Genomic DNA, 12,672 nt, shown 5'->3' on the forward strand with positions numbered 1-12,672 from the left:
GGATGGAATTGATTTATTAATCTAATCAGACCAATGTAGGACACGAGATGCATTTGTCCTCCTCTCCGAATCAGCCAGGATAGCACTTGAGGTCATTCTCCGAGAAGATCAGCCAATCACTTCAGACAATCTTCTCTAAATTTCCATCTTCCTTTATAATCTCTACAATCAGAGAGAGAGCAGGGACAAGCGCCTCAGCTTTGATGCTGACTTTGATGGATTTGTTCTTCTATTCACCCAACATCAAATTTACGACTTCCTCACTAAAAAACTCTCTTTAATCTTATTTTGCTGCCACAGTATTGATTTTCCAATTTCAAACAAACAATCCTCTCTGCATGAAAGACATGACTTTCTCCCATCTCCCGACGATTAGGTTTTAACATGATCTGAGGCATGCTCGCTGGATGCTGGAGCTCTAACAGGCTCCCCTTCATGCTTGGCATGTAATGTGAAACCATGTGGTGGATGAGCAGCATCTCTAAACCAGTGAATCCACGGGGGTACAGCAACTGGGTCAAAATATGGAGCCTCCAAGGGACATATGAGATTGTCAGCATCTTGTGGTAATCAAAGGACATTACAGCTGTTTATGAGCGACTGTGAAAGAAACAGCAGCATTTAACCACAAAGTGAACCCTCAATGGAGGCAAAATAATCAGATGAAGAAGCATTATAGACACAATCCTGAATAGATGCACTTTCAAAGCAAATGGAAATATTGTTCTGGTGTAGCCTGTTGGTTTTTCTTCCCCCCGCTGAAGCCAGACCTTATTAGTTGTCGTTGTGGTCAAAAATAGCAACCGAACAGGAGTGTGTTGTGGAGCAGCTCCTGGAGATTGATGATTGATTACTATACAATTACTGTTGAAAGCAGCAGGGCCCCTCCTACTAATCACTGCTTTCGTCGCTAAAAGGAGATTATCACATAGGAGAAGCTTGTTAGAGCCACTTCCTCCCTGCAAATCAATAAAAATTACTCAAGAGATTGCAAGCATACATCAGAAATGTCTCGGTTGAATCCCTAGGCTGCCTCGGCACAAATGAAGACAGGTACTGTACATTATTCTGTGTTTGTGCGTGTGGGGGTGTGCGCCTCCTGTGGCAATAGATCTGACCCCCACTGAGATACTGGCCTCAAACCATGTCTAATTAAAGCTGCTTTTCAATGCAGGCGCTCTGGAACTTCAGGTCCCCTCAACAATTAAGTGCAGGATTTCTCCTCTGGTCTCAAGTGAGACGAAAAGGCACATCCAGGGGGTTGATTATCTCCCCCTCTCTCCCCGACTCTGCCACTACCCATTATTGGATTCACTTAGTTGATGGAACCCTATATATCGAGCAGGAAGAGGCCGGCATACAATCAAGCACACGGGAGACACGTGGAAAAATAGGACAGAAAATGTATAGCATCGTATTTTTAAGTCGAGGCACGAAAGCATTAAGAGCTTCTTGTCACAATTGGTCAAATGGAAACAGGTTAGAGAGAGAATCACATAACCAGAAGGTAAGAGGTTCAATTCCTGCCGCTGTGTCCTTGAGAAATGGCCTGGATAATAGCATCGGTGGAGAAGGTAAGTGGGAGCTTTGGTTCGAGAGCAATGAAAAACAAGAAAAAAGGAGACCTTCAGTGTTTTCAGCTTGCCTGGGTTTATATACTTGTATGTAAAACAGATTAAACGTTACATTAAAATATTACTGCTTATAAACTTGTTTTTTAATCATTTATAGATAGAAAAAACAAATAAAATCAAACTTCATTGATGTACTTCAATGCAGCATTGCTATCTTTTATTATTAAGCCTTGCGAGGCCGTAAACATAGTTTTTTTTTATTCTTTGACGTGCAAGATGCAACACAACGGCATGTGGCTGCTAGCTTTTTTCAATCTGGTTAGGTTTAGGAAAACATGGTTTGAGTTAAAATCCACCCATTCACAATTTGATAAACAAGCTTCTTCCATGTGTAGATTTTTCCAATTTCTTTCCCTTAATGGCTAAGCTATGACTGTCATGGTCCTGTCACTTAACTTTCTAGCTTTTGTAGTGTATTTTGACCCTTTTTCCAGTGTTTTGTTTCCCTCCTGTTTTCTTTCCCTCCACACCTGTCTTGTATTTGTTTAATAAGCCCAGCCATGTTACCTGAGTTCTTCCCCTATCTGCTTTCCCTTCACACCTGCTCTTCACCTCCCTCATTAGCGCTTCCCTCTTCCAGTGTTTTTCCAGCTTTTTCCAACCTATCAGTACCTTCCCTGTGTCCAGTGTTTTTCCTGTTCATTACCCTCACCTGTGTTTCTCTGCCTCACTCCACCTGCACCGCATCATTTAGTTTGGATTTAAGTCCAGTCTTTTGTTCAGTCATCGTCGAGTGATTTGCTTAGTTTCCATTATCCTGCCGTTCCTGTTTCCCTGATGTTACTCCGTGTTTGCCTGTTCTTTGTATTGCTGTTATCAAGATTAAAACCTCATCCATTGTGCTTCCTGGCTGCCAACAAAAAAACACGATTGGTCAGTTTCAGCACCAACACGGCATCAGATCTTGCTGGGTTTTAGAGCCACGTAGCCCTGGTCCACAGGCACACCACGCTGTTTTGCAATGTGCTTTTCCAAGCTGTCTTTCTGTGCCATGTATTGATAAATCCAAGACGCTGTCCATGGTGCTGAAGTAGCAGATGGATTTGTAAGTGTGCCTTTTTCTTTCAGTCCCGCCCCTTTTGTCAGTTTCCTCTTGGATCTACAATATTCTCTAATATACATAAATATCTAATTTACATATCTAATAAGACGGACCACTTGTAGTCTGTCTTGTTAGGAGGGTGCTCCCTTTGGTTCCCATTCAATGAGTCATTGAAAAAATTACAGACGTGAAGAAATCAGAAGATTGTCATTGCAAAACACATCATGGATGCCCCTAGGCTACTGTTGCTTCTAAATGACAGACACTTACACAAATTAGTCAGCCAAAATCACAGTAATTGTCTTGTGTTCATTGCAACATGGCTGTTTGCCCAGCCTGCAGCGTTCCACTGTACCAATGACCTCTGAGCTAGCTTTGTCACTTTCACACCCCAATGCTGCTTTTAAATAATTTGACTGAACACTTGGCACGGAAAATGTAATTATCATCATCAGCTGCTTCGGATTTGTCTTCATTTTCTGAATTTCTGTTCCCAGAACTCTCCAGTATCACAGACAGCGTTGCTCTGCTGCAGTGAACACGACACACGCATGCTGCGCCGTCATGTTACTTTCAGTGGAGGAAAGTAACTAACAAGGATTAAAGGAAGGAAAATTTGTGAGCATGAAAAGTTGTCCAGGAGGAACTGAGCACAATGTAGTGAATTCAGTTTTATTGTGAATTTAAAACTGCTCTAAGCCTGAAATCAGGTCGTGCCCTAAACTAAGTAAATATACACAAGTACTGTTTTTAAAGGGTAAATCCACCAATTGTAAACAATTTTACATTAAAGTGTGTTTACAGGTCTTGGGGAGCACTACTGCATATGTGAAAAAAACTAGTATAAAGCCTTTTGTGACTCCAGAGGAAACTGCATGTAATCTGATAAACTGGCTAAATTGCATTGTGGGTAATGTAGGTGCCAGGTTTTGAAAAGGAAAAAAATGTGACATAATATCTCTGGTTTTGTTTAGATTGTGATCATTTGTTTTTACACTGTTTATAATGAGTCCAACAGTGTTATAGAGTGAAATGCTAAACCAGTGGACTGCTTTTTTAAACCTGGAGCCTACATTACCCACAATGCAACGTCGCCAACAAAACATTTACAAAATCGCAAGATTTTTTTTAAATTTAAAATCTTCAAATCTTGAAGAAATTACAAACATATTTAACATAAAAACTAGAACAATATAAACCTAGGTCAATAACTCAGTAACTTCAACAATGCATGTAAGTGGGACTGACAGGGTGGGGCCCTCTTACAGTGATGTCAAATCGTCCATCGCTTATTTCTGAGGGAGAAGGGTTTTCAGTCACTGTGGATGCCACATTTTGAGACATTTCTCTGGGGTAAAGTTGCTGCTTCTTCCTGATCTTCCCACTCTCCTAGAAGTTATTTATTATAGTTGTTACAAAATGTGCCAATAAGAGTGCCCGTCAGGGCTCCCTCTTCCCCAATTATTTTATGGGACCCCAAACATTTTCCAGGCTGCCTCTCCTGATGGTGAATTCTTTACATTGTTGTACTGGTGCTTTAACCTCAGGTTTTGAGTCCTTCTTCACATCTGGTTGCTGTGTTGTAAAGCAACACAAAGAAACTTATATAACCTTTTATATGCATTGATTTATAGTATCAGCAACACAGAATGAAGCCAAACAGGAAAATAACCTTCCTTCGTTCGTCAGGTTTCTAAGGAGCCTGTGAACGTTTACAACAGAAACACAAGAAAAATGTTCGAACAAAGAGCTGTAGGATGAACTTCAGGGCTTAACTGAATAAAATGAGGGAATTATACAGCATGTTATATGGTCCTTGGTCTCTGAAGAACCAAGGTGTGCATTTAAGACACAGTTATACAACTCCTGAGCTTAGATGAGCTCATGCTTTATATAGTCGAGAACTGTACAGCCTCCATGGTGTGAAGCTCTGATCATGTACTACCTTCGAGAGCCACAGGGAGCCACAGATAAGGCCTCCATTAGAGCTGTTATTTTAAAGCATCTCACCCATTAATGGACTCCCCTGGCCCCGCCACAGACCCACTATCTTATCCTCCCAGGCCCAGTTAACCAGCCTGGGTTTTGCTTACAACAGGTGTGAGACTGTCTAAAACCACAGTCAGCGTCCCTGCTGAGAGTGTGGTGAGGCACCGATGTGTTGTCAGCGCCACAACAACAACTATTAATACCTCTGCAGTGGCAAGCTCGGAAAGGTTTGCAAATATTTATTAAGAAGAGAAACGAAGTGAGGGAAATGAAAATATACGGTATATATACAGAAACACTGAGTTATTAAAAAGGGAATTCTTTTTTCTGTGTCTTGGAGAATGTTAACAGCTTTTCTGCATTTATTAATATGTGCCATGAACAAAATAACTTTTAACGCAATATCGCAATTTTTCACTTTTTCTACAGAGATGTGACTTCAAATGATTCTGTAAACATTTATTACACATTTACATTACATACATTTTGGGAAATACACTTCTTGGTTAGCTTAGCTTAGCATAAAGACTGGTGGGGTGACAGCTAGCATGCCGTTTTCCCACTTAAATAAGAATAAACAAGATATAACAGGCTCTAGGGCTCTGGCACTCCAAGTTCAAGGCCATCGGTGAGCATCGGTGGCATTTAGTTTTTGTGGTATGTCCTGAAATGTTGGCATTCGTCTCTGCCTCTTTGCCAGTGTGATTTTCATCATTTTATCATTTAGAAGCGATGATGTTGGCGAGAGTGGTGTTGGAAAACGCTGCTTTATCATAACAATTGTTTGCATTTGCACTCCTGAGGCTTTCGGTGTCTCTTTTGAATAACGAAGACAGACTACCACTTCCTGGTGGTATATAGAGGTATTTCCTTTCACGCAGAGGCAGAACGGAGGGGCTAGCTGGCCGTCAGCTGAAGTCTTTACAGTGCTGAAGTCGAACTTCGTGGCCACTAGATCGCTGATGTTGGTTTGGTGTGTCTAAGCACTTGGAGGTGCCTCAATAGCAATTTTCAACAGAGCCAGGCTAGCTGCTAGACAGACAAAACAACCAATTCAAAGAAGTCTTCTTCTTCTTCATCATTTTTTTTTAACAGTCTTTATTAGTCATTTCACAGATGTCACCCTATGCTCTTTGAACTGGTGAAGGGCATTTTGACCACTTTTATGCTTGAATAAATCATTAACCAATTGATGAAAATACTGAGAAATGAAACAGTAGTGAAAGTAATTATAAGTTCTGAACCTTTTAATATTCACAACTCTAATTGTCATCTGGGTATTCCCTGCTCTCCATCCCCGTTGCCCTCTATTGACCCTCTAGCTTTCTCTTCCTTTTTTCATGTCCCATTCAGAAGGAGTCATTTTGCCTTTCAGACTTTAACAAAGCCAGAGTCACTTGAAAGGTCAGGCCTTTCTTGCTTCAATGTACAGAATAATGAGCTGTGTCAGAGGTACCTTCATCAGCTGATCCTTCAGCAGTGGACGATGTCAGGTGTCTTTACAGATACTGGACAAAAGAGGAAGCTATCACCCATCACAATCTTATGGCATCCTGTTGTACACGTTACCCGGTCACCGCAGAACAGAGGCTGTAATTTACCACATTTAAAAGCCCACACACTGAAGCAGGGTAATGACATGTACGGGGGTCTTAAAAGCTTCAAGAACAAGGTTTATTAAACAACTGATGTGTTGGTGTGATGTGCCAGTGTTCACATTTCCATCAGCTGCTTGACACTGAAATTAAATCCATGTTCAGTCAAAGTTCTTTTTCTACAAAAAAGGCAAAATGTACAAACAGGTAACATCACTTTGCAACCAGTACATTGAAACATTACATTCCTATTTTAACACCATGCACTTTAAGATAATGAAAAACAATAAATGTGTGTGCGTAACACAGAAGAGGTGATTGAATTTGAGTCTGAATGCCAAGCAGGTACTCGGCAAGGATTCAGTATTCAAGCAGCATTGATAGTATTTCACCATTAGTTGCTCCCTCATGTATGCTCGCCTAAGGTCCTTTAGGTAGTCTGAGAATTGGTTTCGTGGGGCTGATGATGATTTCCAAAACACACCGCAATTTCAAAACCCAAGGTAAGCACTCGTTTTTATTACCCCGATTCCGAATGAAACATACCTTATGATCTTTTTACCATTCAATGTCTTTTTCTCTGAGGAGTGTTCAAGTTTTACAGCATCTTAGAAAAATAATTGGTTCTGTATGTACAACAACAATAATGGTGATAGAAACATGTTAACAGCATTATGTACAATAGCATCTGTTGCCTGATCCTGATCGACGATGTAGTGAAGGGTACCTGTCGCATTTGCATGGGTGATGGGTGAGTATTGATATGCTGAATATTGACTAAATGTTTGATCAGGAATTGATGACATATGAGATAGTATTTAATATTAATATGCAGTAGTTCTTTTTGTTGACTCATGATGAAAAACAGATGTGAACACGTAATTTTACAGGCCAGGAAGTTTCATAGTAAGTAGGTTGTAATTACCAAGCAGCAGATTTCTTTGAGATTAATAATAGTTCTTGTCATTTCTTTAATACTTTCTTTAACCCCCAAATGGTTTCTGCTCAACTTTTGCCGATCATGCCATTTTAATTTACAACTAGTTTCTGTCTAATTTCTGCAGGTAAGTAAACTGAAGCACTTAGTTCTTCTAGTAGTTATTACATCAATAATCAGGCTCTCTCTCACTCTCACACACACTTTTTTTATATGTAGGCACTTAAATGATTGTAAATAGTAACCTTTTTACCCTGTTCTCAATATTTTGCTAATGTATTGTGTGAGTGGTGTGAAGATATTACTAGGCCTCAATAGGTAATTTAGGAATTAAACTTTTAAATGGGAAATTAGTAACTTGATTCTTGATTTTGAAGTAGTATTTGTTAGTTATTAGCAATTTATGGTGGCAAACAACTGTATAAAAAATGGAAATGTATATGATTAAAAAATAAACTTCAATTTATACTTCAATCCAAGTTGGACAGAAACTAGTTGCCAATTAAAATGGCATGATCAGCAGAAGTTAATCAGAAACCAGTAGGAATTTCCCGGGAAATGTATTGAAGAAATTACCTGATATTAACAGCTTCATGGAAAATTGCCACCCACTTACCATGAAATTTGCAGACCTAAAATGAAAATGAAGCACCACCAAGAAGACTTTACATTCTCCTCTCTCATCACCAAAATAAATAAATCATCTAAAAACCAATTAACCAAATACAAAACAACTTTCTAAAGGCACACGTCACTATTCAGCTCCAAGACTTCATGATCTCTCATCATATTAAAAAGAATTTGAACATCTTACTAGCAGGAATCTGATAAAGGTGATGTGTTTTCGTTTAGCGATGACACTCTCAGACAACCGTAATAACACGGTGCAGAATACAGTCATCATCATTTAGGGAAAACTCTTACATTCATTTAAAATCAATTACATCCACTCGGAGCAGATTCTCGATTATTTTCCATTTCCTTCCCCGCAGCCTCTCTTTCGTTTTGTCAACCAGCCTGATGTAAATAATCCTCCCAACAGTTTGTCGATCCAAACAGCTACCTCACATTTTCATCTGTGCGTCTAACTCTATATGGAACATCATCAACAACATCATTCAAGTCATTTTCTTGCCTTGCAGTCTATACATTTTTTAGATGATGGTTTGAAATCTTCAGCTTATTGCTACAAACTAAAGAAACCCAATAAATCCATAAAATCCGTAATAAATAGAGCCCAACCAATGAAGCCCAACCAATGATATCTGTGAAGGGTATCACAGATATTATCTGCCTAAATGTCAGATGATAACTAACAAGAATTTGCAGTAGAGAAATGCCAAAGATAGACCGCTGATGAGTAAACCTGCTTGGTACATAATTGTTGGCAATTCTTGAACAACCAATTTTTAAAGGGATGTTAAAAAAAACATTGTTTAATTTGTTTATTCAAACCGAAATAAAAAATGTCTCATCTGTGATTCCCGTGCTCCCTCTGTGAGGTTTGACAATCTGAGCCAGCTAACACTACCCAGGCTGTTTCCTTTGTTTAACGTTGGAAGAACACAGTACTGAGCGGGGCCGCGATCAAATACAAATTTATGGGTCCTTTCACAGGCTGGATGTTGTGATGAGATAAGTGACTTAAAAAGGTGTAATTTGTAGAATATGAAGATTTGAAAGTAGCTCCAAAACCATCCGCTGCTCTGGCTGCAGGTAGCCACTTAGTTAACTCAATTAGACAGAGTCCCTCGAGTTTGTTTGGACTGGGACGTGTGACGTTAGATCACAGGGGGAGTCACCACGGATGACGGGAATCTCAGACTATCACCTCTTGCCGGTACAAAGTGGTATTTGCGAGACAGGACAGGCTGGGGCTGGCTGGTTAGCATGCTAACTTCAGTGTAAAGTATATCTCTGCAACACAGTACATGGACCTCTTTGACATAATGTCAGCACTGCCGTTTCTTCTGTTGATAGTGTTAGTTCATTTGATGTATTTTTATATTTGATATTATTTTTGTTTTATATTATTGATGTTCTATAACATCAAGGTTTGAGGCACCATTGACACTGCAACGCAAGTGTGTTTAATCCTAAAAACTACACAATAGCTGTAGTATCAATCGAATTCAAATTTCAGTTTGACTTTAAAACCATATTTCATTGTATCTACAGCACTGTTATGAGATATTTAACTGTAAAATATAACATCAGTGTCTGCTTCCCAAATCCAGTACTGGTCGGGCTCTATTAACAGCATCACTTCCCCGTTATCTTAATGTAACACAGACACTGATATGGAAAGAGGTGAGCAGCAGTTATAACAACAGTCTTGCTTTTAAGATTGTACCTACAGTGAGAACCAAAGCACTGCATGTACTGTTCACAGCACGGGGAAGGAAGGTCATTTACAGAGCAGACCATCGCGGAGACGTGCCTTGCAGGATTCTTGTTATAGATGTTCTTCGGTTTGTTTGTCCAGCAGCTAAGCAGCAGTCTGAGCAGCACAGTGGATGCAGGGCCAGCAGCTGGCTGACTGGAGAGTGCTTCGATTTCAATGTTCTCCATAAACAGACCTCTCACACATCGTTGTCCCTGCCTGGACATGACGAGGTCCCCAAAGCCACAGCTCGTCATGGCTGGGCCAGCCTCTCTCAAACCTGTAAAAGGAGACACTTCCATAATGGAAGATAAGCCGCTGCTGCTGCCTGGATCTCTGCATTCACTGGCCAGGCTGACACAGGAAGAGGCGTATGATGTGCGTGGTAAGAGCCACCTGGTGAGGGTGTGGAGAGCCAGGACTGGTTAGGATGAGAGTGGTGGGGGCAGAGGCGAGGCGAGGGATCAGACGCTCAGGGTCATGTTACGGAGCAGCCACTGCTGAGAGCGGCTGTCGTTGCAGTCTCTCAGGGTGGGCACCATCTTGTCCTCCTCAGACGGCATGTCCAGACACTGGTTGCTGTTCACATGCAGCAGCGTGAGTCGCTGGAGAGAGGAGGATGAAGAGAATTAGACAGACGTAAACATGTCCACATTAATGTAGAAACTCAAGCAAATAATCCAGCACTTTATAATGTTTTTAAAGGGGCTCTATGGTACAATTTGTAGCGATTTACATGTTTTAATCACTTTTTTGTTGAGGGGTTTGTAACGTGACATGAAAAACGAGACCTTCCCCATCCCTTTTGGTCGCCTATACATGCCTGAGGATGATTTGTTTGAGTTTTGGCTGCTGAGGTCAGTGTATCTTTTTGACATTCAATTTTCTTTTCAGAAACAGGTATTAAAAAAAACAAAAATTGAGCGGTTATTTGATTTTAGTTAAATATTATTTGTTTTCTCAAGATCACAAGTTATCTATGTCATTATCAGGTAATAACAAAAGTTGTTTTCCCAAGAGAACAAGGTCATTTTCTCAAGATCTCATTAAAAAGTTCATCCGGTTCTCTTTTTTTTCTCCACAGAGCAGTATGTGTATCTAATGATCCACTCTTATGAATCTTATGAAGTCATTTTCTCATAATAAATTATCTCGTTATCTCAGGAAAAGAGGGTGGGTCCTAAGTTCAGTTCCCATGACTGAATGTGCAATCCTACATTTGGCTGGCTTTACTTGTCAATGACCACATCTGGTCTTAGAATATGAAAAAAAAACCTTTTAACCACAAAAAAGAAAAATGGCTTGTATTTCAATTCTAATATTCTTATTTTTAAAACGAAAATCAAATAACCACTTTGTTTTTAATACACGATAAGAAGATTAAAAAGACCAAAAGACACTTTGACCAGCTGTATAGTGGATTTCTTTGTGAAGGACGCTGCTAACAGTTAAAGTTTAGTTAGAGCCCACTAACGTAAACAAACGACCGGCTTCCAGCACAACACAGAAGTTCTACAGAGCCCCTTTAATATATTGTCTGTTTTTGAGAGTTAGTGTTGAAGTTTTTCAGTTATAGTTTCCCTCAACCTGCCTCATCGACTGTAGTCCAACTCCTCTGTGGAGAAAGTTGAATCCACCTGGATGACTAAGACAAACCTTCACAGACACACTTCAACTATTGATTTCCCACATTTCACAAAAATACCTCTCGACACGGTAAACGGCCTGAGCTTGTTACACTCGGTGACTGTAGCTGGAGCAAGAAAAAAAAAAAAAACAATAGGAACATCAAGAGAGCAGGATGTTCTAGTCGAGAGAAAGTGAGAGTTGAGCGCCTTATACAACACAACACGCAGTGAGGCTGCTCGGAGAATTGATGCTCCTGTTGGTGAGGATACTGTTATCACTGCCACTTTATAGGGAGGATTTCTCTGTGAGCGACTGTTGAGCAGACAGTTTTTTTGTTGATTTTTAACAGGGGGGATGGCTCAATACGAGCACCACCCTGCCCCCCACACCACCAACACCAACACACACATCAATGTACACCTCCCGAAGGATGTTGTTGCAGGAATGCTTTACACCAAAAATCTATAATAGAAACCTGACCATGATCTGTAGTCGTGTCTCCTTTTAAATATTTTATTACAGAGGTGGTTTGATCTGCTGGATTATTTTCAGCAGCAGAGACGCTACTCAGGAAAAGTCAAACTTAAAAATAAAGATATTCTGTTAAAATGAACACCCGTACGAATAGTACAGGTGTACAAGTACATTTAATATCCCATACTTTTACTAAAGTATAAAAAGAGCACAAGTGAAATAACAAATACATATATTTACATGCATGTACATAGTGTAATCTTTAATCCAACTGATGATAAAATTAATTAACTTGGGAATGGTTAATGCTCTGACGCAGCATACAATCTGCAAAGTAACTAGTAACTAAAGTTATCAAATGAATGAATGAATTGGTGAGTAAAAAGCACAATACGTGCAAAATGTGAATTACAAGTATAAAGTTGCAGAAAATGGGGGGGATATGTGGGGATAAACATCTAAAAAAAAAATGGCTGATTTTTAACAGTAGGCGCTCAGCATACTGTACTGTCTAATGTTAGCCAGGTAGCGTTAGCGACTTTAGCTAGTGCAACAAACAAACCGCCTGAGGGGGCAGATGATTCGAACAACAGCGGTGTTGTAACTTGCGAAGGAAGGGGGAGATGGAATGCTACATTTAGTGGCTGAATGTGATCAATAACACCTTTAAGTACAGTACTTGAGTAAATGTACTTAGTTACATTCCATCACTGATGCTACTGAATGATCATAGCAATATTATAGGAATACTACAGGCACAGTGAGTCTATGATCTTCATGTTCTGTGACTGCACATTGACGATGACACTACTATAAAGTGTTTAGGCAACAATATAGCATACGATATGGCATCTATAGTATATAATATTATAGATGCAAGGAAAAAAACTGAGAGAAGAGGAAGGATTGAGAGAAAAAAGGGCACAATTACAAATCAATCTGCTATTTAAACAGCACGGACAGCACCATGGATTATCAATACACAGCAC

At 39.9% G+C, this 12,672-nt stretch overlaps 1 protein-coding gene across 2 annotated transcripts in view; it reads right to left on the bottom strand.

The window, feature by feature from the left end:
* Positions 1 to 9,402: 9,402 nt before the first annotated feature.
* galnt13 (polypeptide N-acetylgalactosaminyltransferase 13) overlaps positions 9,403 to 12,672 on the bottom strand; it is a 44,200-nt gene continuing 40,930 nt past the window's right edge. For both annotated transcript variants that reach the window (XM_073473787.1, XM_073473789.1), the window contains exon 12: positions 9,403 to 10,185. In XM_073473787.1, coding sequence (XP_073329888.1) covers positions 10,045 to 10,185 — 141 coding nt within the window. In that variant the 3' untranslated portion in view covers positions 9,403 to 10,044. The remainder of the gene's footprint in view (positions 10,186 to 12,672) is intronic.

This window comes from Pagrus major, chromosome 9 (assembly GCF_040436345.1).
Source record: "Pagrus major chromosome 9, Pma_NU_1.0".
NCBI lineage: Eukaryota > Metazoa > Chordata > Actinopteri > Spariformes > Sparidae > Pagrus > Pagrus major.